This window comes from Aspergillus luchuensis, chromosome 5 (assembly GCF_016861625.1).
Source record: "Aspergillus luchuensis IFO 4308 DNA, chromosome 5, nearly complete sequence".
NCBI lineage: Eukaryota > Fungi > Ascomycota > Eurotiomycetes > Eurotiales > Aspergillaceae > Aspergillus > Aspergillus luchuensis.
Genome location: NC_054853.1, coordinates 1,613,243 through 1,640,981, shown reverse-complemented (window position 1 = coordinate 1,640,981; position 27,739 = coordinate 1,613,243). Strand labels below are relative to the sequence as shown.

The following is a 27,739-nucleotide window of genomic DNA, read 5'->3' as shown; positions in this document are numbered from 1 at the left end:
AAGGAGTCATTCCAAGCCGCTTTAGGTCGCGGCCAAGAGATAAGGTGTGTCTGACCGCTACAGAATGATGGCATTCCTTATCGGCCTGAGTGGTCAGTTGAATAAATGCGACCGAGGGCCAGCATCAAACTGTGTCAAACCGCAGATCTTAGAACCGACAACATGAGTTCCATATGGGAAGGGATCCACGAGCGGTTGCTTGTCAAGAGTGTGGATCAAAATGGTAATATCAGACCCGTTGGCGTTCTGGATAATGACTCGATCCGACCAACACCAACCAAGGACCGAAAATGGACACGCCTCACATACCTCTTCTTCTGGTTCTCGGCTACGGCAAATGTGAGCAACTTGTACGCATCAAACACCGGCGTATCCATGGGATTGACTATGTGGGAGGCCATCGCCTGCTCCTTTACCGGCCAGTTCCTCGCAGGGTGCCTAATGGCTCTCAATGGGCGGGCTGGTGCGATGTATCGAATTCCTTTTCCAGTCCTATGTCGTTCTAGCTTTGGTCCTTGGGGTGCCCTCTGGCCAACGTTCAACCGGGCAGTAATGAGTATAGTCTGGAATGGCGTCAATGTTACCCAAGGAGCTCAGTGTTTATAGTAAGTGTCGCGGTCCTTTCCGATGCACATGACTGAGACCGATCCAGTGTTTTCCTGCATGCAATATTCCCATCCATCGCTCGTATTTCTGATACGATGGGACCAAAGTCTGCCTTGTCGTCTGCGCAGATGATATGCTTTCTCGTTTACTGGTAAGTACGAGTCCACCCGAATACTGCCAGCCGCTAATAGGCGACAGGCTTATAAACTGCGCTTTCCTCGTGGTTCCTGTGCCTAAGATGAAGAAGCTTATCTACATCAAAGTGGTAGTCTACTATGGCGGCGCTTTCGCCATGTTAGCTTGGGTAGTACGCCTGGCTGGGGGTAACCCTCCTGCTATTCATGAGGCGTCGACAGTTCATGGGAGAGCCAAGAGCTGGCTAATTTGCAAGTTCCTGTTTTTGGGGCTGGCCAGCTGCGGGACCTTTATTTCCAATGCCGCGGACCTCCAGAGGTACGCAAGGAAGCCTAGCGACGTGATCCTAGCACAGGTCATCAGCTTTCCACTCTCTGGATTACTGGTGGCTGTCATCGGCAACATCATTGCTGGATGTAGCAGAAGCATATTTGGGGAGGTACGTCTCATCTTTCCTAACAAACTTCCATATAGGCCATATACTAACGAAGTCAGCTGATATGGAATCCCCTGACATTTTTGGACAAGCTGATGGATGGGGAAAGATACACGCCGGGCAACCGCGCTGCTTGTGCGTTCATTTCATTGGCATTCGTGTACTCGACTGTCTTTTCCGCCATTTTCGAGAACTCTATTCCGTGAGTGTCCTATATTTTCGATGGCATATTTTTGACTAATCGCTCATACTATGCAGCGCCGGAAATGACATTGCAGCTTTACTTCCTCGGTACATTACCGTTAAACGAGGCTTCTTTATCTGTGCTAGTCAGTATTGGCCAACAAGTCTAGTTTTGCAGTTACTGATATGATGTAGTTCTGTCCTTCGCTATCTGCCCATGGTACCTCCTTGCCACAGCAGCCGTATTCATCACCTTCCTCTCCTCCTATCAAATCTTTCTCTCTGCTATCGCTGGTGTCCTGATATGCGACTATTACCTCATCCGACGGGGATGGCTTAACATTCCGGCATTATACACAGCACGCACCGATGGAGTCTATTATTTCTTCCACGGATTCAATCTCCGCGGCTTCGGTGCTTATCTTGTAGCAGTTGCACCGAACTTCTACGGCTTCCTTAACCAGATGGGTGTCAAGGCACCCTTGGGTATACAACGATTTTACTTTGTCGCGTACCCTGTCGGCCTGTTTATCGCATTCGGAGTGTATTACCTCGGATGTCTCGTGTGGCCTCCTGCTGAAACTGAGAAGACGGGCGGGTGGAAAGAGCCCAAGGAATACTGGGATGAATTCGATCCCGATCGGCTAGACGGAGTTGAGGCGGTGACGGTGCTGCCGGTGGCCGTCAAAGACGAGAATGGTGCCAAGACAGTGTTGGACATCTTGAGCAAAGCTTGACGAAAGTTACTAATAGCAGATCACCCTCGTCATAAATTTTAAGTTCCGAAATGCCATGGTGCTCCTTCGAATGGGTCTTTACTTATTGTAACGAACAAAGAATAACTCCTGCTGCGAGAGGAGCAAACCGAGATCGGAAGATGTTGGAAATACAAGACAGCATATATCATTTAGTAAATTCTAGACCTCTGATTACACGCACTCGGATACAATGCTCCAGCCGTCATACGGATCTGCGTCTAAAGCTTTGCCGTGGCATCGTCAGGCTTTCTGCGAAGCCCGGCATGAGCTTGAGAAAATGTATCGTTAGTTACAGCAGCCGCGGTGCTAAGATCCAAGGCCAACGCAAATGCGGTAATAAGTGCAGCAAGCCGACGCTTCATCCCAGGTCCAATGCACTTTTTAATACCAAGCGCCTCACGCTGAGGACCCAGGTGGGTGCCTCCACCAACCACTCCCACCGGAAGGGACGGAATATATAGTGACAGAGTTAGCACCTTGGTCGCAAAGTTGTATTCTGGGGTGAGCTGGGTCCAGCACGATTCACCGATGCTGGCAACGTCCTGCCCAGTAGCGATGAAGATAGCAGTCACAACGTTCATGGCGTTGCATGAATAGCCAAATTCGCCGACTCGCACGGCTCCAGCTTGTGCACGAATCAGAACCTGGTAGAGGGCTTCGGTCGAGCATCCCAGCAGATCTCCGGCTACTTCGTTGCTGATCATCCCCCACGCCATGGCCTCGACGCCGCGTGGTTGCTGCACATGTGACCAGCCGGCTTTCTTTTCCCCCGACATTCCCGCGTCGAATTGAAAGCCACGAATCTTCAGATCCTCACTGAGAGGGGTGTCTAACAGCAGCTCGTGGCACGCTCGATGAGTTGCGATGGTAGCCATATTCTGACCGGTAGCGTCACCACATGTGTAGTTAAAATGCACATGCGTTGCGGAGCCCACCACGGTCGGAGTTACGGACAGAAGCTGGATTCGGCGACTAGTAGATTCGGCAAGCCGTTTTAACTCGCCCTGGAGGGTCGGCACCTCTTGAGCGAAGGCCAGAGCGTTGGCTGGCGAGTCAAATATGAAAGCGGGAACTCTAATCCCCCGTTAGCTGGAGGTCGCCACGATCATCTCCTTGCCAGGACCGGGAATGAACGAAGGTGGAATTCTTACTTGGACATGGCATCGCGAAGAGCCACAATATGAATTCCTCCACTCCGGTTGAAAGCCTTACAACCCCGACAGCAACTCGCGACTAAGGCTGCTTCAGTGGTAGCTAGCGGTGCATATACCTCTTCAACCTCTTCGCCGCTAGTGCCGGTCTCCCACACCCACAGAGGTCCAGCCAAACCCACAGGCACCTGCACACACCCGATAGGATTCTCAATACGAACCTTTGTGAGATCAACGGGGTGGGCAGTGATTTCCTTCAGGTTCTTCGTGACCTGCTGAAACTTGGCACTTGCTTTTCTGACGGGCAAAGACATGATAAGGGTGTTGAGAAAGAACTACATCAAAAAAATAAGAATGAGACGGACTTGAAGAGCAAGAAGAGTGGACTTATTCCCCCAGCAGAATTTATAGTGTCTATGGGTCGCTACACCCCCTCGTCCGTCGTTCTGCATGCATGTCTGCAGAAACCATGTCTTGAAGTGTGACCTTCCGCCTATCGCTGCTCACTAGTGACAAATCATTCTCCGGGTCATCAGACCCGTAAGGGAAGAGACCACCTCGCCCGCCATCGGAGTAACTGGTATCTTGACTATCAGCTCAGCTACGCTGGTTTCTGCACGGGCGAATTGAGCGGTATAATTTCTTTTCAAAGACCTTGATCTACACAATTCGCAGACTTTAATTGGCTTGCTCGGGTTAACTCGGCTCTACTGAAATAATCACCCCGCTGTTTATTCAAATTGGAGAGAATTGCTTTTTCTTGCCTCCTGCATGGCCTGTGCAAGAAGCCGTAAATTATTTCCCGGTTCATGTTCTCCTGACCTGTGGACTGCCATTGGTCGCGTTTGGACAATAGAGTTATGCCATTTCTGCATAATGGTTCATTAGCTGGCAGTTTTCGCGTTGACTATGATGCAAGATTAATCAAACTAAACTGGACTGCAGATGCGCGGCAGATACCCTCGACGAATGTGGATTTGCCCTTGGTTCTGATCGACCCAGAAGAACGGCTATTGTAAATCCCGCTTATGTCTTACTCTTCTCAGTACAGCTTGGATGAATCAAGAGGAATTATAATTGGAAGAAAATGGACAATGAACGGAAGGTTAAAAGTAGATGAAACTGGTGAAAAAAGATATTGGATCAAAGTAGAGCAGAGGACAGGAGAGTACTGGAAAAATGCGGGACACAGAAAGAAAAGTGGGAGTCCTCTGACAGCACTTTTCTAATATTGCTCTGTTTGCAATTATCTTTTTCTGTTCAAAGGCTGTAGAGGGAATTATCACCCAAGACAAACCATATAAGTTACTAAGAATGAATCGACATCTTCCGATACTCCACTTCAAACGAAGACTCAATCCGTCTTTCCGCGCATCTCCCACACGAGGTATAAATACTATCTCATATATCTTACATCACATCGCCAACTAATCGATCTTATCCTTGACACTACCTTCATCCTGACTAGACCGTACGGGACCAAGCACATCTAACATCCTGCGAAAGTCATCATGGAAGCTACCAACGGCTACAACCACGAAGACTGGGATACCTATTACAAATGGGAGCCTGAACTTGCAATTTTCCACCAGAAGGCCCAAGAAGAGCAGAACCACATGTTCAATCAAATTGAACAAAACGATATCTTCGCCTCACAATGCATTGGAAAGCTCGTCAATATCGACTCACTGGATAGGGTATACGACATCCGAAGCGGACTTACTGATTATGATGAATCCATGCACTTTCTCAAACAGATCAATTTCTACCAAGTCATGGCTGAGCCGAGAGTCTGGCGCCACCAAACTACGATTTATCAACTGTTGGTTGACCTGTGCGGACAACTTGAAGAGTTGGTGTACATTGGTGAGTTGAGTCCTCATACCCCTCATCTGGCGATGAGATTCTTTTTCGTGTTATTTAACTACGTGATAGTTGAGAGTGCATTTGAGTTTAGTCCCGAACATGCTGAGCAGATGATTATAAACAGCTATGTCATGTGGCGCTGGCATCTGTGCAGGGTGGTGATTGAGGATATCAAAAAGCGAGTGGATGATGTGAGTAAAGATTTCGGGCGTTGGGCCAGACAGACTCCTGGAGAATATGGGGACATCTTTCCTCCGAACTCCCTCGACCAGGAAAATGAAACTGATGCATCGGAAGTGTCCGAGGTCCGGGGATTGACTCGGTTTGGGGCAGTAGCATTGAACTGAAACCGTCATAACGAAATTACAGTATATCGGACATTTAAACACACATTACAAGACGTCAATCTCTACTGGAAATAGCTTTGCAGTAGCCTGGTCACCAATATCTTAATGTATGAGTTTTTGCTGTCAGATAAAGTCAAGACAGTAAATATCAGATACAAAATTCACACGCATAGGATAGAACATACAGGACGGAGTATAAATATAGCATTATTCGTATAGGACAGATCCGTCCTCTCATCCTCTATTTTCCTGTCAAGTAACTATAGACTTTCCACATTCAACCCGTCCAAGTTCCTCCTTCATCAAGGGCAGACTTATAGACTGACTTTAGAAGGACATGACCATGCATACATGGTGGCCTTCGTTGGATGGTTAAAGATCCTGTGGCCCAGGAATATACCGCGTTAGGGACCATCATGTTGACTGCCTGTTAGTTGTCTTGACAGTGGAATTTCCCGTAATGATAATATGCGAGTCTGACGGAACATGCCGACTGAATATATTATGACCCGTAGTAAGAATTGTACTGGAAGGTATTCAAAAGTAAATTTCACTTAAGGCCCCGAAAGTCCGGGTGTTGCTCACATTTATCAAAACCGAAACATCAGGGTTTTGTGTGCCTTCAGAAGTGGAATGGTTCGAGATGATATGAATTCCATTCAAGATGGTCTATCTTAGCTGTCTTCCAATTTCTATCAAGCCAGTCTGGCTAGCCACAGTCTATGTGACGTCTTAAGTGGGAAGTCCCTATTTTGTCTTATGGTTCCACTAATGTTGAGTATATCAGACAGGATGACTCTATTTAGTGCAATACCAATATTCCAAGTCCCAGATGATAGAGTAGAAACTCCCCTGTTTCATGGAGATCATATTTATGCCTACCATATGGGAGTTACCGACAATGGTGAAGTTGTGGTGCATGGAGTCTGCCTATAATTTGAGGGTTATTTCATCAAAACTTCAGGAACTCCCCGTTAACACCATTGCTGAAGGCACCTGCCATTCATTGATTTGCCACCCGTTCCAAGCATAAATAGGACCTGATGTCCTCTCCTCGTCCACAATCTTTCGTCACACTGCTCAACGGTGCCTGGCTGACCCTGATGCCACTACACAGAAAGTTGTGCACTTCTAACCCCTCAACAGCTAGTCAATAAATCCATGATTTTGAGTGGTATGACTCTGACGATGGAGGTTTCTAATGGTGCATCTGAATGGTGTAGTGAGCAGCATGGAATACGCTCAGGCACTGTTTTGCAGCTCTTAGCAGTATGCACTGCTAAATTTCTCTTACCTTGTTTCTGTTTTAAGGAGGCGCTACGGCTACACCAGCCAGGCTCCCTCCACATCGACCTTCGCCCATGCTCTCCCTACCATCTGCCTACCCTAGAAGGTTGACTAAGCCCTTAAGGGTAAGGCTAGGTTTTCAAGCGGACGGAGAGTCTGCCGCCGTCATCTTTGGGGTCATTCTTGATGGAGTTATAACTTTTATAGCTCAGGGGATGACTGATAAAGATGGGAGGCGGTGGGGATTTCTATCGGCAGTGAAAATGCAAGCCTTTACCTTACAGGGTAACATGTCCTACCTTCCAGGGTAGACAGTGGGCGTGACATTAGTGAAGAATGTGAACGAACGCCTGGCTGTGTGGCGGTATCGTCCCGTTCTTCTTTGCCAACATTATCTATATCCGTGTTTCTTTACTGCCGGTCGTGTGAAATATATTGTCTCCTATTGCTGTTGTGACTAGACGATGGGTGCCTCTGTCCAATGGGGTTTTCTGTTGTCGTGTCTATAGGCTTTGTCTACATAAGACCTAAATAGAATCACCCGTTTGAATCGACCGAGGCTCACTGTCTACATCTAACCTGGACTCTAGTGGAACATCTTAGTCTAGCCTAGACTTCGAGGGTGAAGTCAAACGCCATACCTTACACCACACGAGCCCTGAGAGACGGTCATAAACTGACCGTCGCATGTCATCTTAATAATGACTCCGTCTTGACATTTCATTCTCCTCCGTAGCCACATTTGTCTACTCCAATTCTGACTACTAAATTGATATAACTTGTGTCAGAGGAAGCTTGTGACTGAGAGTTGTGGGAAATGCGGGATGGGATCATTGAGGAGGTGACTTTCTGAGTGTTTCTGTGGGTTTGTCGGCCGGTCAGATGTAGTCTAACGCCATGCCTAGCATGCCATTCCACTGATTTCCACTGATAACTCTTTTTGACAATCTTAATCTCTCTCTCGCTACATTTGTCTACTTCAAGTCTGACCACTAAACTCATATATCTGGCGTCAGAGGAAGCTTGTGGCGAGGGAAATCGGGACTTGCCAAATAGAAATATCAATGGGGCCGATTTATGGTTTGTTTGCGATTTTACCAGCTGCTGGAGGCAGATTTCCCCGGAATTCCTTACTTTCTATATCCCCGTCGCCAGTCCCCCCCTTTGCGTCAATATTTTCTTGCCGACCGAATCAACTTTTCTTTCCCCGTTGTTTGAGTTCTCCCCTTGCACTCTGTACTACCCATCTTCACATACCATTGATTTTCCACCTCCCTTTTGTCTGTTATATACTTATGCCCCCGCTCCCATTCCCGATATCTCTTCGCCCTGTCTTACTATCATGCCCTTTTTCTGTCTGCTGTCTTTCATTACCTTTCCTGTACCACCCAAAGGGCCTCATGTATAAATCCCTCCTGCATCATATTCTCTGTTGGCTTAGTCTTTCATTGTCTTGGCTTTAGAAGTGTCTTGTCTTTTGTTCCCTGTAATTCTACTTTGCCTGCACTACGGTTTCCTTCGCTTCCCCTTTGGGTGGTTTTTTCTTTTTTTCTTTCTTTTTTTTTTTTTTTTATGAATCATACACACTTTTGAGTGGAGCTTTCTTCCCGCAATCAAGCTGATTCTTCAACTATATAACATACCGTGTAGTCGTAGCAGGTCCATCAAGACTATTAACCTTTCTGAAGTAGTTCTAAGTAGTCAGATGCATACGTAGTCTAATGTAAATGAACACACACAAAAGAGCATATCCCAGATAAGGTCCCCATAGTCAAACGATAAACATATACTTTTATCCACCATCTAACAGATTTTAAGCAATCTATACCCCAGTCAGACATATCTCATCTTCATCCATTTCACATCAACCCCTCCCCCCCTACTGACTTGTAGCTGCCCGTTCCCGGTCCTTCCTTAATCTTCTCTGCCTCCATTTAATGCCCTTCTGCATGACCACCCACAAACTCGGCGACACAATTACAGAAATTAACCCCAGCGTTGTATACGCCCACCCCTGTCCCATCGCCTCACTCATTGGCGTAATCGCCGCTGAAGCTGCAGCTCCCAACTCACAGCGAAATAAATTACACGCTGCCGTTGCAGCTGCAGATCGACTCGGCCACAGATCAACAAGAATGGCATTCAAGACCTGCGATGTGCCATTCAGACTCCACCCCGAGATGAAGAGCAGGATGATCGGCGCAGCCAAATTCACTTTATGGCCGAGGACCCAGCCGTAGGCGATCATGGACACGATGCACGTGTAATACATCGGCAGCCCGACTTCCAGCCTTGCCTTTTCAATATTAAAGTTCGTGAGATCTTGTCGCACGTTCCTGATGACGGGGAGTCCCGCCTTGGCGGCATGTCGACGATAATTCCAGTCCATTAGACGGCCCGTGGTAAATGCTGATACGATGCCGCCGGCCCCGATAGGGAGGTACATCAGTCCTGTTTCGATGTCATTGAGATGGTAGGTATCGTGGAATGAGGTCGTAGCTCCAGTCATTACAGCGTAGAAACATGCGAAGGTTAGCCCCGTGGCGAGGAGGATAACGCCCGTTTCGAGGTCGGTGGTGACCTTTAGTGTGGACATGGGTGATGGGCACCGGAAGGAGTAGTTCTTGCGTACTTCGGCGAGCTTGCTTGTCTCTACGACGAGACCTTTGGCCTTTCGGTTGCGGTGCCGGATTGTGTCGCTTAGGTTTTTGTTTAGGGTTGGGGGTGGAACGGAGCCGTCGGCGACCACTTTGCGGCAGGTCTCGGGGAGGAAGAGTAAGAGAGGAAGGAAGAAGGCGGCTGAGTAGATGAGAAGGAACCAGAATATCCAGTGCCAGTCGAGGTATTGGCTGAGGAGTCCACCAATAATCGGAGATAGAGAAGGCCCGAGCATGCTCCCTAACGAAGCAAATGCGATGTATGTTCCTCGTTCTGCAGATGTGACCAGGTCTCCGACCAGGCCATTGGCGAGCGCCACGGCGCCACTGCTTCCTGCGCTTTGAAGGCATCGTAGACCTAGTAGTGAGCTGTAGTCATTCTGGAGGCCGAGGCCGAGGTTGGCGGCGATGTAGACGGTGAAGCAGATTATGTAGGCGGGACGTCTGCCGGCTGTGTCTGAGAATCCGGCGATTAACATGGGGGCAACGCCTTGCATTATCTGCAGTATAATATCTACTGTTAGTAATTATAATGCTTTTAAGGAGATTTCAGACTCACCAGGTAGGTCGTGACAGTCAAGTCAATCTTGGATGTGGAGACGTTCAGCGCTGCTGCTATCGTGTCCATGGCAGGGAAGTAGATGCTTGAGGAGAGTGGTGAGAAGAAGCTTGCCATAGAGCCAGTCGCCACCATAGCTCGCTTTTGGTTCACTGTGAAGACTGAAAATACATCCAGCCTTGGTGGTGCATTCTGGTCCGGCTCTTTTTCTATATCGGGGGCGTTGGCCTCTGCAGCCGATGAAGAGGATGGGTTGTCGTTCATATTGGACACTTGATTTCTTTGCGGAAGCTCTTTTCGGATATGAACAGACGAGAAGACCACTCGTTATACAAGAAAAAGCAGGGTTGAAGGAGTAAAAAGAGATGATGCCCACAGTCCATTATTGTGACAGCTCGAGGCCATCCCGGTACCGGCTTTCTGTCCCGGAACCGGGCTTCTCCACCAATCACAGGACGGATCTTTGGCTATCCATCCCGTTACCGGGTTTCCAGCAGCAAGCATAAAATGACCCAGTATACCCAGCAATTGGTAATAATCAAAGTCGAACAATCATTAAGTCACTATTCTACTGCAAATATATTAAGCAAGTCAACAACCATGGCAACCGAGAAAGCCGCTCTCCTTCTCCTCGACGTACAAAACGGCATCGTCAACCGTCTCGAAAACACCTCCCAATACCTCCAAACTCTGTCAACAGTGACACAGGCGGCCCGCAACGCCCAACTCGACATCATTCATGTGGTGACAGCCTTCCGTGCTGGTCATCCAGAATGTAACCCTCGAAACCCCAGCATGGCCAGAGCCAAGGAAATGGGAGCTTTCCGTAACAACGATGAGTCTACCCAGGTTCACCCTGCCGTGGCACCCCGCGACGAAGAGCATATCGTGACCAAGTATCGTGTCTCGGCTTTTACTTCCACCGAGTTGGACCTTATTCTCCGGTCGATGGGTATTACAGAGGTGGTAATGGCAGGGCTCATTACCAGTGGAGCTGTGCTGTCGACCGTTCGTGCGGCTGCGGATCTCGATTACAGTGTGACTGTCTTGGAGGATGGATGTATGGATCGTGATCCGGAGGTGCATCGGGTTTTGATGGAGAAGGTATTTACGCGCCAGGGACGCGTTGTGGGTTCGAAGGAATGGGTGGATGAGATTGCGAGGTGATTTGCTGTTAGTTGTACTGAGTGTGGTTGTCTGCGCTACTGCATAAGTGACTTGAGAGTGAGGGTCTACCTACATGTTCATTTGGAACCGAGCTACGAGTGATTAGAGACTTGTCAATTAGACATTACTTCATTTGCTGTTATTTGGAAGTCTGTTTGACTCATGGTCAACATCATGTCACATCATAAGATATACATAAGTACAGGTCCGAATCCACCGCTTCACCAGAATGAAACTCCCATCTTGTGTGCGAATGAAGCAAGTTCAAACAAAGTGAACGACGCAACGCCACAACGCCCCAACCATATGCTAAAATATACATGCGGACCGCTTAATTTCACCTCATTACCATAACGGCATTACCAAATCCGTGTCTTGTGTTGCGAATAAACCAGTTCAGAAACGAGCGACGCAGTCACAGAGTAATCAACAGCTACTTGCTGACGAAATAGTTGGCTCCGACAACAGGGCCGAGGCCAATCTCTCTCGCCCAGCCATCGAGATCAAAACGGAGGCGCGACCAGGCTCCCATCTTCTTGCCGCCGGTGGGAGAGGATCGAGTGATCTCGAATCCAGCAGGCTGTTCGTAGAGAATGAACAGGTAGCGGTGCGGAGAACTTCCAGGAAGAGGATTAGGTCCAACGTAGTTGGCGATGAAAGGTGCAGCCACTCTGAGGAAGAAGTGACCATTTTCGCTCATAATTGGCTCCAGACCAGACTGGATCCAGTGGCACTTGGGGCCGAGCACGCGGCACGAAGGAAAGGGGGCATCAAGGTCGAGGCAAACTATCATATAGGTTCCGTTGCCCTTGAGGCGAGGGAACGACATACGTGGTGGATGAGCAGCATCTGTTCGGTCAGTTTGGGTCGAATCTGGATCTATATACGGGAATGAAGACTTACCACGCTTGGAGACGAACTGACCCGGGTAGATGAAATGGCTGCTGAAGGTGAGGGTCAGGAGCTTTCTATGCTCGTTGCGAATCACCGCCATCGCTCTATCAACGTTGAAGTTGGTAGGCATCTCGCTTAACGACGACTGATGTAACTTGACGCTTGAACGCTGAGTCTTGAAGGATCACAGAGTGAAGAGAGGGGGAGTGGTGAAGAGAATAGATGTGAAGAAGCGATCTATGACAGAGGCGCGTCAACAGAGGCATGAGAATATACTAGACGCGCTAAGGTCAACACTCAGGGTTAAGCGAGGGCGCGTGAATGTGAACTTCCGCTTCGGTGCTCGCCTCACGTGCTTCATTGCCCTGGTTTGCACAACGCACAATGATTTGGAGATTCATGGAATTGTAAGTTTGTAGGTAGCTTATCCTGTGTGTTTGGTGCATGCTGTTGTGGCAGACGGTTGTGCTCTATCATTGGCTGGTCTGAAGCATCTGGGTTATTCGCACCGCGGATGTGTGATCAGTCGTGACTCAATTTAAGAGCGCCGGTGTGCCAACGATAATACATACTGGCCTTGGTCCCTGATAACTCTCAAATATCTGATATACGGCATCACAGGCATGCTTAACCAGGGGTCGGCCTACGCAATAGCTGTTATTGACAGTGCTAGACACAATGCTAAGGAATCCGTCTGTTCTTCCATGACAGTAGCATCAGACTGACTAACAGTTTGAATATGTTTACTTCTTATAGAATAAGCTAATCGATAAACAGTCCACCAGATGCAATAATATGTGCTCCATTTATCCACCTTGACCTTTCCTCGCACAGAAATCCCACGGCATACGCAATCTCATCCGGCTCAGCCATCCGTGGCGCAACTGGGGTCTGATCAATAATGGGCTGGAGGATCTTCATCTGTTCTTCACCTGCTGCTGCAAAGCCTTCCGTCTTGGTCGGGCCCGGACTGACTGCGTTGACGGTGCAGCCATACTTCGGCGGAAGCTCCTTGGCCCTATCTGAGTCAGCAACGACGTCTACTGCATTCAGAGAGACTGAGACATACCAGCACTTTGTGAAAGAATCGACCATTCCCTTGGTACCGGCATAGATGGTCTGATTTGGTGGAGGTCCTCGTGCCGAAATACTCACGATATTGACAATTCTCCCAGAATTCTTGGTGAGGTGCTTCAAGCTGGCTTGAGTCAACAAGAACGTCCCCCGTCCATTTATATTGACCAGTCTGTCCCAGTCATCGATGGTCTGCTCTTCAAACGGCTTGTTCACCGCTAGTGCAACACAGTTGACCACGATATCGACCCGACCCCAATTCGATACCGCAGCATCGGCCAGCGCCCGTGGAGCAGACACCGAGCCCATATCCGCTTCAACAGCGACCGACGGAGAAGGCAAAGACGCCACCAGGGCGTCTGCTTCAGCTTTGAGACCCGGGAAAGGATAATTGACAACTGTGCTCGCTCCGCGGGCAGAGAGTTCCCGCACAATGGCGGCGCCAATCCCTGAGGACGAGCCGCTGACGATAGCGACCTTGTGGAGGAGAGTTTGTTCAACCATTTTGGGCGAGACGTGATTGCTGATTTGATCCAGTCGATGAATAGGAGACATGGTGAGTGGGATATTATCTCGTGCAGTTGTGTTCCTCCCGAGTGCCATATATGATCGGTTCGGTTCAACGTCCCGGCGCTTGGAGATCAATCACTCCCCCGCTATCCGAGTGTCTCCCGCCGCCCGCACTTCCTCGTGCTTTTGCTCTCCACAACCCGACTTGAACTAATCCGATTGCCCCGGAAAACCGAGAGGCATTCAGTTTCTCTTGTGTGTATGATTATATTAGTAGATAATATAATATAACTTTGTAGGCTTACAGCTTTTTTCTTTACTTTGAATTGGATGGTTATATATCAAAGTAGTCACCCTTCCCCTGCAGTTATAGACACTGATATTAATAGCTTGATAGTGAGGATTTAAAAAGACTATAGTACCAATCTTACTGATTATCCCAGAAGGCTTAAGATTTGAGAAAGTGGGTGACGTATTAGCTAAAGTGATATCATCGATATTAAAACTTATTTAATGATCGACTTCAGAACAGGGGCTATTAAGAAAGAAATTATTAACAGACCTAATTTCTTGTCTCTGGATAGTCCAGATTCTGATTTTTATCATGAAATATCACAGCCGCGGCCTTTTCAACGATATCTGGGCATATATATAATATGTAAGATAAAATTATCTGATAAAAGTAAGATAATAAAAAGATACTGAGATAAGTAACATAGTTACTCCATAATCTAGTATAATATATAAAAAACTTGAAAGCAAGACTGAGAAGTCTGTCGATCTGGTACAAGGCCAATTAAAATATAATAAATAATAGATAATACTTCTATAGTCCTAGTACTAGAAATAAAAGCTAATCAGACAGGAAGAGATAGTTATAATATATTTAACCCAAAGAAGTACATACCCTCGGATGATAATAGCCATTCTAACCAGCGATTTAGCTGCGATGATTCGGATTCCAAATTTGTTTCTGGTTAAAGAAACTAGACTGCCTGTCCAGTGGATATGACTGAGAAAGCCAGAGCCATATAGCTTGGTACGCATGCTGGTGATGCAACCAGAGCATATGTTATCTAGCCTGGCTTATCACATAACACTATTAGGATAATAGCTGCAATCTAAGACTATCTATGGTTTATGTAATCCAGTAATAGACTAACATAATCAACAGTTGGGCGGCCCACACAGTTGGGCAGCCCACCCCCCTGCCCGAATCACTTAATATCTTCAAAATAAAGCCTTTAATTCAATATAAATACTTATAAAAAATACTATATAATTAAAAACTAGATAGTTTTAAATACTATATATATTAATAACTAACAACAAAGCAATTAGTACAGCGTGGAGGCACGTGTAAGGAGATCTTTATAAATAAAAATTAAGATTTAATCTTAATTTTCTTATTATTTTATATTTTGTATTCTTACTGGATTGCATCCTGAGCCTTTATAATAATAATATCTTTTATATAAATTACTTACCTCCTTGAATACTTTCTCTTTTATAATTATTTTATATAATTAGTATATAGTTTCTTATTCTCCTTAGTCAGTATAATTAAATTTATTATTATTAATTTATATTCTTTAAGAAGTTAACATAGTATAGAGTGCGTAAGTAAAGTTAGACTTATTTATTATTTTTAAAATAACTGTTCCACTGTATTCTGATACTTTAAAAAATATTTTATATTATATAATATTTAAAGTACTGAGCCACTTGACTGACTATCTAGTATAAATAATGTTGGAAGGCCAGGGTGGCACTAAGCCTAAAGGGGAAGGCGGTCTAGTACCACTAGGCCTAAAAGAGGTATTGACTCTCCCAAAGCAAAAGAAGTGGGTCTGGTAATATAAAATATGATTATATAATCCTTATATAATCAAGTCAGGTGATACTAGTCCCAAATAGGAAACTAGATATCAGAATAGTAAAGATAAATACAATTGACAAACTAGTCAAAGGGAAGCAAACCACCTTCCTAAATAGGAAACTAGATATCAGAATAGTAAAGATAAATATAATTGATAAACTAGTCAAAGGGAAGCAAACCATCTTCCTAAATAGGAAATAAGTGGATCCCAAGATAGGAAATAAATAGAAAATAGCTTGACTTGCTTAGAAAGAATTAGCTAGAAATAAGAAGACTCTATTTATATTTAATTTACTGATAATCTAGATCATGAGTGAATTATTAATATTTAATTATTAAATAAAGAAAGTAGAATCAAAAGCGGGATATATAATAGTAAATAATTAGAATAATAATCATGATATCAAGAAACATAAGAATTCATATATAAAAAAATCTAGTCTATACTTTTCCTTCTAGACTGGAAATTCTATATAATTTATATAGGAAATGCAGCTGATCTGGATTTTTCTAAATTTATTAATATTTAATAATTTAATAAGAATTAAATTAGTAATAAGATAGATTTATTAGCTGATATATTCTTCCAGGTTTATATTTATGTAAAACTATTAATTTAGCTAATTTATATTATTTAATTTTATTTGAATTAAATATTTAATATTTTTCATATTTAGATATTAAATAAATTTTTGGAATTTTTAATTAATAAATTACTTAGTAAATCTATCAGTTAATATCTGATTGGTCAGAACCTACTTTATTTTAATTTTATTTATATTAATTTATTATTTTAATTAATTTTTATGGATATCAATATATTTAAGTTTTGAATAATAAAATAAATTACTATTCATTAGAATTTATATTATTTATATATTATTATAAATAATGCAAACTGGTTATTTAGAGTTAAATTCAATAATTTTAAAAATTCATATCTACTAGAGGAATTGCTTACTAGTTTGAATAAAAAATAGAAATTTAATTTTTATAATAAATAATATTACTGTTTTCTACTTTTAAAATATCTAATTAATTAATTTATTAAAAAGTTTACTTATATAAGCTTCTGAGCTTGTTTTATTTATATTATTTATAAATACTGTATTACTAGCCATTTAAAAAATTAGATTTATTTACTTATTTTATAATATTTAATTATTTGAATATTTAATATAAAAATATCTTAATCTATAAAAATAAGAAATCATATGATTTACAGTATTTTGATGTTTTAGAAATAGATTTAATAAATATTTACTCAGTATTTATACTATTTTTATAATATCTGGTCTTAATATTATAGCTATATATAATAAAGAACTGATTTTTTGCTGATATAATTTAATTTAATAAAGATTTATATAAATATTTACTTTAGTTATTTATTATTAAATATTTATAATATATAGTATTTTTAGTGGTTTTTACTTAATCATATTAACTAATCTTTTTAATATAAGCTGTTTAAAATACCTATAATTTTTAATATTTATAGTCCTAAAAAATATTAATATTTAAAAATTTTATTGTGTCACTTATTTCCTTTATATTATATATATAAATTAGTTCATTTTTGAAATTCTTAAATATTTTTTAATTTTTTTAATAAAAAATAATGATTATATTATTAACAAAAATAATTAATATTAGATAATTATTTATAAAAATACAGGAATCTTTATTTACTAATTATAATTCTAGCTTAATTAAGATTTTTTTTATTATTTACTGCCAGAGTAAAGATGACTTCTGTAATCTATATAAAATCTTAAATAATTTAAATATTTTTTTTTTAGCAGTAAAATTAGGAGAGAATAATATATAAATTTCTTTATATAATTAACTGTTCAGGAAGGTGTTCACTGTATTTAATTAATATATTTCAAGATTAAATACTGTAATTATATAAATATTATTCTTAAAATTCTAGATCCTAGGGTTAGAGTCCTAGTTTCTTTTTAAAAAAATATTAATTAAAGATTTTCCTGTATATAAATACAGGCTTTAAACTTTAATAAATTTATATTTTTATTAAATTTGTATATAAAGACCCATTTTAATAAAAGAATTTATTAATTTTTAACTTTTTCTACTGGAATAAGGATTTATATTTATATTATTTATAATTATTAATATTTAATTTTTACAGCTTCAGTGAATTAATATTAAAATAAATATTTTTATAATTCTTTTTAATTAGCTGGAGAAAGTGGAAGATTATATTTTTATAATTTTAATATTTTATATATAATTTTAGTTAAAAATACTTGTAAGAATAGTAAAATTTATTTAATTTATTTTATTTAATTTATTTATATTAAAAAGTTACAGGCTTATTTTAATAATCCAGGATCAGATAATTCTGAGTAATTTTACTTTCTAATAATTTAGCCATGTGATTCATGAAATTTTAATAAAAAATCTATATTATTAATAAAAATAATAAATGGAGTTGATAGTAGAGTTAATAATTAATTATCTAGAATTTAATTAATTTAATTAATTTAATCAGTTTGATTATTTTCATTATTTTTATTACTTCTATTATTTTCATTATTTTTATTATTAAAAATTCTTGAATTATTTTCTTCCATAGAAAATTGGTTGGTTTCAGGAATCTTTAAATTTTTATTAATAAATTTAATAATTTTATTTAATTTTTCTTAATTTAGAGCTTCAGGAGGGTTTAGCCCTAAATTTTTTTTATAAAGTTTACTAATTTTTACAGGTAAATAATCATATAATAAATTTTTATTAAAAATATAATCTCTTGCTTGAATTACTTTTTATTTAATAAAAATCTATATTCTTTATATATTAGAGATAGTATAGCTAATAAGATAACTAATCAGGACTTTTAGATTTAACTTATTAAAATAAAACAGTTTAATAATTTTTATATAAATTTTTATATTATACTATTTTAGGTTAGCTAAATCAGGCTTTTTATATAAAAAGATAAGTAGGTTTTTAAGATATTTATATAGTTTATTATATAAGGTTTTCTAATTATTTATTTTATTTAATATTTTATTTAATATATATATTACTGCTTCAGCTGCTTCAGGCTATAAAAAATAGAATAATCCTGAATTAATTATTAAAATATATGTTTTATATATAATTAGGACTCCTGCTCTTTCTGTAAATATATTTTATTTATATTAATTCTCAGGACTCTGGATAGCTTGAAGTTCTAATTCTTTATAAAATATAAAGTAATTAAATAAATTAAGATTATTATCTGAGTAAAAATAATAAGAATTTACTAGAAGAATGTACCTTTAGGTGCCGGGGTCGCCAAATACGGCCATCCTGGTCGCCATTTTCGGACACCCTGGCCCCGGAAGCTAAACCTGAAATGGAAACCAATGGGCGCTGTTTTAAAGGGCCAAACTTACACGGGCAGCGACGTAACGGCGATACGGCCAAGCCGGGATCCACTACGGGTCTCAGCAGCCCTCAGCAGCCCTCAGCGGCTGTACTGCTGAGATAGCTCAGCGAAGGTTCGCTGAGACTCCGTCGCTCGGGGATGTTCGCGGGACCGAGGGTGGCGAGCAGGTCTCCTTTGGCAAGGAGTAACCGCCCCAAACGCGCATAAATAGCCATAGCCGTCTCCCTTCTTCCAGCGACATCATCCATTCTCCTCTTTACCTTTTCCTGTTGCCATCAGGCGGTTCTCATGCGCAATGACATATTCGGGCCTCCCTCGGAGGAAACATGCTCCAGGAGATGACAACTCTGGCCGCAAGTCCTACCTGTACTATGCGCAGCGGCGAAAGCTGCACCTGGAAAGCGGGCCAACGCTACCGAAATACTCGCCAAATACCAATGTTTCTGCGGCATCAGTGAGAGGGAAATGGGTGAGGTATCGTTCGGTTAGCTGAATCTCTGATTTTATCACGGTATTACTTACTCTTGTTGTCGATAGATTTTGCACCGAGGCATGCCTGGACCCGGACGATCTCCTAAAAAACATGACTTCAGCAGACGTCAAATCCTGGTTCGACTGGATCGAAAAGAACTTCAAAGGGTCTATCAAAGCCCACAGCGCGCTTGCCAACTACTGGAGAACTTTGAAGAGGCTATACTCTTTGAAAAACCGCCGGGAGATGGATGCAGATATGAGGAGAGATTGCCTCAACGTAGGTGATGGTCTCCAAGTACCTATTCATGAGATCTATCTAATGGCAAGCCCTAGTATATGAATGTTGTCAGTTCGAGAATGGCTTTGCGTAAGCACCCACTGCCAAAGCCGACGGGCCAGTCGGAGGATCTTTTGCAGTATCTTGTGTCCCATCTTGTGGATTGTGATTCGGTGTTCGCGGACGAAAAGCAGCGTCTCTACGCCCTCTCGGGGCTCAATCTGTCCTGTATCTCTGCCAGTCGAGCCGTATCTTTTTTTGACACGAGACACCGCCTTCAATTTCAGGCGGACGGCACTTTGGTACCACCTGTAGACACGTCAGCTAAGGTTAGAACGCCTTTGTCTTCCATCGAGGAGCCCCTGTGTGATCCAGGCACCAAAATCAACTTGCAAAACGACGATCATGGGGAAGGAGGCTCGACATCCGAGACGAGCTCGTATTCTGACTCGGAAGTGGATACGGCGAGCGACAGCGATCACCAGTCGGACTGTTCCAGTGTCACAGATGACGGGTACCTTAACGGGAACGAGGAGACGGGCACCATTCTTTGGCGGCACGTGGAGTTCTACATTGTTCGTAACCCAGTGCCTGGACGTCGCCATATCTTAGCCGCCATTGTGTCCATCCTGCATACTAAAGGGGAAGGAAGGAAGTTTCGGCTGTAAGTCATCGAACCACGTGATAATGAGGTGGTGCCACGTACTTACTTAATCACTAGGAAGAGATACGTTATCGAGCACGAGGATAATTTGATATTCGATGTGCTATCACAGCTTCTGGCGCTGGCAATACATGATGATATCTTCGAGGCTACTATTCAAGATGTGTCCCATATATACACAGTACCAATTCCTGATCATCGAAAGGGCATCCAACTGAAGATAAAGAGAGAAAAGCTGGATGTATCGGTCTTCCGTGAGCCTGAACGTACTCCCCAGGGCTACAGGACATCTGATTCGTGCCCTCTGAAGTCCAAGACCTGGAGCCGATATGTCAAACGGATTGGAGTGCGAAGTGGCCAGGAACGTAACCTTACACAGAAGGTGTTCCGGCGCGGTGCAATTAATGCCATTAATAGTAAGACCACTTTTGGTACTGCTCATTCTTTATGGCTTACATGAACATCGACTTAGACAGCGCTCCATCCTCGATCCGTGATCAAGTCGCGGATCACGAATCTAATGCCGTGAAATACTACCTCAATGAGATAGTCGATTTTGATACAGCGGCAGCGTTTCACAAACGCCCATCGAACGAGGTCGTTCAACGTGAGCTGAGATCAGCGACCTTGCTGGCAGATAAAACCGCACCTATTGGATTGACGGCTACCCAGGCTAAAAAAATCACTACAGACCCAGAGGTCCGTCGTCTTCGAAGAGTCTGTCGCGCATTGACTGCGGAAATTCGCAGCCAGGGCTATAAACGTGTGAAGGATGCCGCAGGCACCGAGATTGGTGAGCGGAAGAAACGTGCAGATGCCGAGCTCAACAGTACACTTACGAGGCTCCGAGAGGAGGAGAAGGAGAGGAATCGCCGAAGGCACTTTAGGAAGACAGACACGGCTATTTTCAACCAACAGTACGAGCTCGATCGGACCTCTCCTGAGGCTAAACTACAGCCTCATGTGGCCCGGACCTACCAAATCCTCGAGCGCAAGGAGCTCGTTGATCTGCTCTGCTATTCAACTCCTACCAAAACAGACGAAGAAGCTCATCTTCGACGGTTAAGGTACATCCGCCTTATGGTCCGATGGCAAGACCGGAAGGAGAGCCCTCGGCGGGGTAAGCAGTCAGTGACCATACCAAAGCCCCAGGCAGCGAATCCTTCATCTGCCTGTGTCGTCGAAAATTTCGACCCACTGCAATGTCCATTCTGCCTTTCGGACACGCGCCTCTCACCTGCTGACCGCACGAAGCGAAAGAGCAAAACAAACAAGCTCTGGGACCACGTGGAAAGGATTCATGAGCAAGAGCTTGCAGCATTTGACTCGGGATTTCGCAAATGCGGACTATGTAGGCTGAAGAATATTGACTTTGTGCCATCTAGCGTGTCCAATTTCAAGAACCACACCCACACCGTCCATGGAATCAGACTTAGACCCTAGTTTGATTCGCTCAAATAGATGAATTTGACTTCGTGAAACTTGCACAGACTTTAGCAATTTAAGAATAAAGCTCTTGACCACAACATGGCAGTATACTGTTGATGCGATAGATGACGTTGAGAAGGAGACTTTCATCGCTTCTTGTGAGTTTGGTTACAAGGGAAGTTATACTACGCCCTACCAGAAAGGTAACGGAATTAACAATCACTCTGGTATACATGGTGAGTAGACCGGAACGTGCCACAAGAAAATTAGGTAAGCTTCAACTTAAATGGAGCGTGACTAATTGAGAGATATCCGCAACACAAGACTAGGGGCCTGGATCAGAGCCGGAACCGGAGCCGGACCTGGAAGCATTAGAACCAGAACCAGAGAGCCGCAACACCCTCTATAAGTGGGATCAATCTACCGAAAAGGCACAGAGAAAGAAGTATAGTTCGTCTATCCTACCCCACTGGAGATTGAATTAGGGAATTTATTCTATGTTCGAACTCCTTATGAACCGCGGTGGAGTCAATTCAGAGGTCTTCCTTTTGCCGGAGATGAGCTACAACTTCCCCTAATCCGAACCTTCTTGCGCACGCAAGATAAACTTTTTTGTGACACGATATCTTGTTGACACATTTAGAGAACAGTGTTTGAAGTCACATCATCGTGACCTTTCCGATTTTCCCTCAACGGGCAACACATCATTTTCCGCCACAGAGAATGGACTCCCTTGACTGCTATTTAATTGATTCTCATCTCGCCCTTGTGCACGAGGGCATCAGCTGCAATTGAGTAGCTTGCCGTGATGCTCCCAGGTTTGCTGAAATGACTGCGTTCCTCGCCCATGCAGTGAAGTTGCATTTATACGATGTCAATATAGAACTCCATCATCTTCTCGAAAGGTGCTGGCTGGCTTCCTACGATAGTCTATTCCGTGAGAGCCTGGAGAATAAACTGAGACCAAGAAGCCAGAACAGCAGCGAGATTCCCGCCTACTCTGTCGGTTCATCGACTCACGCCAGCTGAAAATTTGCAATGCTACTGCCACCGCCACGTCGCGAGTCCTCCGCTGCGTCGGGCTAAGAGAAGTAGATCATGATATGCAGAGGCTTCCCAAAACAGCGGCCGTCCTGCTCACTGTATTATATATTGGGATTCTCGTCTGCATTTTTTGGATGTTTGTTTCCCCTTAATTCTGAGTTATAGTCTATCTCTTACTACATATGCTGTATTGAGCTCCAGAAGAGACATTCCTAATATACAGCGGTGTTGGTGGTGAATTCATACTGGCCCCTCGCCTTGGCGAGACCGCTACCCAATTCTTATATACGTCTTACGGTACACCATTGATTTTCGGCAGATTTGGAGCCTCATCGAGGCCTTTGGTGGTACATGTCTGATGTTCCGTTCCGCGGCCTTGCGGCCCGCGGCTCAGCGATCTTGGAGTCCAGATTGAAGGGCTCCTTGCTAGTGCCCTTAGCAATCATGTTCTACTACAGAACACTCATACGACGATTACCTTGGGCCTAGAATGGCCAATCAGGTCGGGCAGTACCGTTGCCTGCTTCTAGTGCCAGCTGCTTGGAGACGCTTTCTGGAAGCAATGCAGTCCATAGAGATTCAACCGTCATAGGTAGTCACATGTGCCTAAACGAATATTTATTACGCTCCCAATTCTCCCCAGCAACATAGAAAGATGACGCTTCTTGGGAGACATATTCTCGGCTTCTGCTCGACCCGTGGCTCTAGAGACCAAGAATAAAAGCCGCCTGTTCTTGTTGAGTCGGCCTTTAGATACAAGCCTCTGCTCCTCATGCTCAGAGATCAAGGTTATGGCATTGCTGCTGTCAACAGTGACTGCGCAATAACACTGTGCGCGGCTGATGCTTTCAAGGCCTTTTTCTTTCCTTTTCTTTCTTTCTTTTTTTTTTTTTTTTTTTTTGAATAGGTTTTATTCAAAGGGCGAGTATTTCTTTCATGAAACCTTCCGTGCGACTCTTTCTACTGGTGAAGAATCGGCAGGATTCAATTAAAAATGGACTGATTGTTTCCCCTCTCGCTCAAAAGCTAAAAAAAAATCATCTCGATGTAACCTGGTGATACTGGTGCCTACTGGCCCGGCTATCAGATTTTGGAAAAGATTATGAATACGGGGGCGACTGGAGTTGTCCTGGATGGCTGCCAATGCGAATTAGAGGCATGTCTCCATGAGACGCGGCGGGTTTGCGTTCTATTCCTTTATCCAGTTGCTCCTGTTCTTCCTCGGCCCTCATCAGCTATCTAGGTACTCATCCAATGCCTGTTGTCTGTAAGAGATGTAAATACTACTTCTGGTATAGTGAACCATGCCTGCTATGCACGACCCATTCACACCTGAATTCCAGGCTCATTGTTTTGTTACTGGGGGTTGGGTGTTGATAGGTGTTTCAGTTCCTGCTCGGTGGAGTATGTTCGCTGGGAATGCTCGTGCAGCGACTAAAAGTATCTGCTTCTTCTGGGGAACCAGGGACATGCATGAATCGCGGTATAAAGTGCCATCCGCGTAGCAATATCACAGATTGAAGGATAAGGGCACGCACTCCTCCGGGAATTTACGGGACGAAGCCCTGCCCTGCGTCACGGAAGATCATGGCACATGACTGTGCTCTGCTGCACAGACTGAGCGCTCAGTGACTAATCTGATTTGATCACTGGGTAGGACTGAGTCAAGGGTGAGTAGTCTGAGAGGCACAGTGAAATGTTATGTTAGGGCTCTGATACATGGTACCCTCAATATTAATTGACCCTCATCCTCACCACCCGGGCAAATGCGGTCAGCCTGGACCAGCTCAAAGTGGATAAAAATGGAATCCCGTCGTCAGCCTACAAGAGCGAGTATCGCTCATTCATATGCTACAACTAGCATGGGGGCAGAGATACAACACTGGTGGTTAATACATGACCCAGTTGTTGATGGTGGACTACCATATCCCTCAGAACCACACATGGGATCTCCAGCCCATTGAAGCAAGCACTGGTCATACTGTGGGAACCTTTCCTATCAGATGCTGGACACTATTCTCACCCTTTTCTTCTACTGCCTTCAACGAGACACCAAATTCCCATGCTGCAAATACCGTTCGGAGCATTCTCTGTCTTGCACATAGTACTAGAGGCCTTGCTCAAGCTGGGCAATATTGATTGACCACACAAACCTGTTGTCGTTGCGTGCTTCGTCCTAACCCCTAAATCCCATATCACAAATCCCTTGCCCCGACAGGGTATTCTCAACCATAATATCTGATGTTTCTAGGAGATAGTCCCTACATGATGCACCGGTCAATTCTGATGGCGGTTTGGCCAGCCAGTACACTGGCCAACTCACAACGGACCCCAACCCCGCAGGTACAAAACGCCCGGTCGGGCGATACCCAGACCCACCCGATTGGTTAGGACAGATTCCATGGTGTTGACACCGACAAGATTGTTTGCTGCGCAATTGGGATGGTCCATTACAACCGAGTCCAAGTGGTCACCAGCGAGGTCAGTTCATGCAGGTAAATGCTACAAATTCGCGGAGGACGCGGGTTAAACATACAAGAGAGAGTTAATCTCACCAGATCGTACCTAATGGAATTCTAGGGGCAGGGATCAGGAGTTTGACCTGGTGAACTGCCCTTATACGCCATAGACTATATCGACCGGTTACTAACCGTCTCGACCGGTTGTTGAACCTCAGGTGGGGATTTTGCCCAAGTAAACCGCCTAGAGTACATCGATTTTGCCCCGCAACAGTTTTGAGGTGTGCCAATATACATGGGCCGCTTGTTGCGGAGGGCACTCTCTTTGTTAATTGAACATTTGTCTATGATTGACCTGTATTCTGCCCACAACTTGTGTCGGGAAAATTAACGGCTTGCATTCCATACCGAACTGAAAGGCCCGCTTACTCTGTGCATATGTACGTGATGTTGTTCAATGTCTTGCTCCATACGATACCATAAATAGGGAAAGTATCTGTTCAAAGCCATTCCGGTTTTATTAGAAACTGTTGTGATATAAAGCTGTTGCCGCGGAGGAACGATACCGCAAAGCGGAAATAATTCTCATCTATGCGAGTTGACTTCCAATCAATTTGGACTTCATGCTGTATATATATCTTCTTTGCATCCCTTTGAAATAAGAAGAATCAAGCTTCCTATTCGCATTACAACAGAATCGCCTCAACCCCGACGTACAAATGCGGTGCCCCAGATACTCTATGCGGTACTCTCGTATATGCCATCACCGATATTCTCCTGTCACAATGATTCTGTTTCTCTCTTGTGTTTGCCTCGCTATTGCCTTCCAGCCTTTACATCCTAATGTCTCGGTACAGTGACGATGCCCCTTTCCCTACTAGCGGGAACTTTACTGTTGGCACTGACCAATAATATCAGAGTCGTGATGCCAAAAGACTTGTGAAGGACGGATATCTCCAAGACCCAAGTATGTTGTGCAAGAGGCATCATTGGTCACTGCCAGCTGATCTGCCGCGTAGGAACTGCAACGGAACGAGCGTTGTCAGCGGCTACTAATACTACTACCACTCTCACTTTCACGGACATCGTGTGTCCAGGTATAGGAATACCAACTCCAGAAGTATCGAACGCGAGCGCCTATCGTTCATCACATTCCCGGGAGCGGCCACCCGCGGTAGCAACTGTTGGCAAACCCAGTCATTGTCCCATATCAGTCGAGAGCTAATTGGCTATGTATATCAGGAGCATGAGATCGTTTCATCCCCACCAGCTGCTGACCTGGCCAACAATGTCATTTCAGCAAGTTGCTGCGTGGGCCTGGTAGGCAGATGTAACGGATATATAGTGGACTCATGTGCTAACACTTGCATAGGGGTCGCTCTATTCACTGGCTAGTAAGACTCTGCTGAGAGCCACCATGGAAGGGACAGATTCTCAGCCAATCAAACCAGCGGCTATATCTACAGTGTCCAGCGCACTCGGAAGGTTAGCATCAACTACAAAGCTACTGAACTCGGTTGTCTCTATTTCATCACTCAGTGGGCATGCTACATCCGCGTCTTCTCAAACGGCCCGGGATCCTAAGGCTTCAACTGCTTTGGACATGCTGGCTACTGTAGCAGAGGCAAATGCTCACTCAACAGAAACCCCTGATAAGGAGGCAGGGAAAGCTGCTACCCCATCCACAACATTCCATATTACATCATCCACCACTACCAACGACATCGGTGCCACACCGAAGACAACCTCTTCTCCAACCCAGACAGCTACTACAGAGAACGTCGGTTGGGGCAGCATGATTGAGTCTAGCTTCAAGACTACGATCTATTGTTCTTTCACCGAGCGGTGTGGTCATCCAGATATTTCCTCGCCCTCTCTCCAATCGGCCTGCGAGGCTCTTGTTAAAGATGGGTATGTGGGGTCGTTTCCTCTAGCATGGTGACTCTGGCTAAGCTTAATTCAAGGTGCGCCAACCCATATGTTGGGAGCGACTTTCTTGGCGGAGTGGAATTCACTGCCAATAACAAATTAGCCTCCTGTATGGATTCAGCACCTTTGACAGTCGAGGGCTGCCAGGAAGGGCTCAGACGTGCAGCAAGCTATGTTGACAGCCAAATAGCATTGAAAGGTGACCGGGCGTGTGGAGGCTTCGTAAATATAGCAAATGCGAATGGCGACGAGGCGGGGGCTATTATAGTGAGCGGCACATGCATGCCTGATTATTCCAACATAATCATTCCAGCATAATGGTGCCCACGGGATCATAGAGGATTAGAGGAGTCTGCAGCGGCTTTCCTCCTGAGTGTTTAGTATTGATTGCTCTAAACTCTATAAAATACCTTTGGTGATGGATGAATCAGGCTCCAGCTAGGTCGTCATCATAGACAAAGCAACCCTTGGCACTGTTTTTTCTCACAACTGTAACTGCCCGATATGTTTCTTAGACCTGATATTCTAGCCAGGGTTACCTCGCGACGCCATTAT

At 44.0% G+C, this 27,739-nt stretch overlaps 9 protein-coding genes across 9 annotated transcripts; 5 read left to right on the top strand and 4 right to left on the bottom strand.

Moving 5' to 3' along the window:
* Positions 1-105: 105 nt before the first annotated feature.
* Positions 106-2,097, top strand: AKAW2_50576A (nucleobase cation symporter-1 family protein; the record flags this gene model as incomplete). The annotated part of the gene is made up of 6 exons (XM_041690409.1): positions 106-605; positions 653-757; positions 805-1,180; positions 1,237-1,379; positions 1,436-1,506; positions 1,556-2,097. 6 exons carry the CDS (start codon positions 106-108, stop codon positions 2,095-2,097), a joined length of 1,737 nt encoding a protein of 578 aa, XP_041543997.1.
* A 239-nt stretch (positions 2,098-2,336) lies between these two features.
* AKAW2_50575S (uncharacterized protein) lies at positions 2,337-3,583 on the bottom strand (the record flags this gene model as incomplete). Its single annotated transcript, XM_041690408.1, has 2 exons — positions 2,337-3,192; positions 3,270-3,583. 2 exons carry the CDS (start codon positions 3,581-3,583, stop codon positions 2,337-2,339), a joined length of 1,170 nt encoding a protein of 389 aa, XP_041543996.1.
* A 1,197-nt stretch (positions 3,584-4,780) lies between these two features.
* AKAW2_50574A (uncharacterized protein) lies at positions 4,781-5,482 on the top strand (the record flags this gene model as incomplete). The annotated part of the gene is made up of 2 exons (XM_041690407.1): positions 4,781-5,135; positions 5,205-5,482. 2 exons carry the CDS (start codon positions 4,781-4,783, stop codon positions 5,480-5,482), a joined length of 633 nt encoding a protein of 210 aa, XP_041543995.1.
* Positions 5,483-8,648: 3,166 nt separating this feature from the next.
* Positions 8,649-10,249, bottom strand: AKAW2_50573S (MFS transporter; the record flags this gene model as incomplete). Its single annotated transcript, XM_041690406.1, has 2 exons — positions 8,649-9,926; positions 9,986-10,249. The coding sequence occupies 2 exons, from the start codon at positions 10,247-10,249 to the stop codon at positions 8,649-8,651; spliced, it is 1,542 nt and encodes a 513-aa protein (XP_041543994.1).
* A 336-nt stretch (positions 10,250-10,585) lies between these two features.
* Positions 10,586-11,152, top strand: AKAW2_50572A (cysteine hydrolase family protein; the record flags this gene model as incomplete). Its single annotated transcript, XM_041690405.1, has 1 exon — positions 10,586-11,152. The coding sequence occupies one exon, from the start codon at positions 10,586-10,588 to the stop codon at positions 11,150-11,152; it is 567 nt and encodes a 188-aa protein (XP_041543993.1).
* A 433-nt stretch (positions 11,153-11,585) lies between these two features.
* Positions 11,586-12,176, bottom strand: AKAW2_50571S (YbhB/YbcL family Raf kinase inhibitor-like protein; the record flags this gene model as incomplete). Its single annotated transcript, XM_041690404.1, has 2 exons — positions 11,586-12,001; positions 12,056-12,176. 2 exons carry the CDS (start codon positions 12,174-12,176, stop codon positions 11,586-11,588), a joined length of 537 nt encoding a protein of 178 aa, XP_041543992.1.
* Positions 12,177-12,808: 632 nt separating this feature from the next.
* AKAW2_50570S (SDR family NAD(P)-dependent oxidoreductase) lies at positions 12,809-13,723 on the bottom strand (the record flags this gene model as incomplete). Its single annotated transcript, XM_041690403.1, has 2 exons — positions 12,809-13,064; positions 13,116-13,723. 2 exons carry the CDS (start codon positions 13,721-13,723, stop codon positions 12,809-12,811), a joined length of 864 nt encoding a protein of 287 aa, XP_041543991.1.
* Positions 13,724-19,204: 5,481 nt separating this feature from the next.
* Positions 19,205-19,723, top strand: AKAW2_50569A (uncharacterized protein; the record flags this gene model as incomplete). The annotated part of the gene is made up of 2 exons (XM_041690402.1): positions 19,205-19,383; positions 19,447-19,723. 2 exons carry the CDS (start codon positions 19,205-19,207, stop codon positions 19,721-19,723), a joined length of 456 nt encoding a protein of 151 aa, XP_041543990.1.
* A 17-nt stretch (positions 19,724-19,740) lies between these two features.
* Positions 19,741-21,767, top strand: AKAW2_50568A (uncharacterized protein; the record flags this gene model as incomplete). Its single annotated transcript, XM_041690400.1, has 3 exons — positions 19,741-20,324; positions 20,382-20,740; positions 20,797-21,767. The coding sequence occupies 3 exons, from the start codon at positions 19,741-19,743 to the stop codon at positions 21,765-21,767; spliced, it is 1,914 nt and encodes a 637-aa protein (XP_041543989.1).
* Between the last annotated feature and the right edge of the window lie 5,972 nt (positions 21,768-27,739).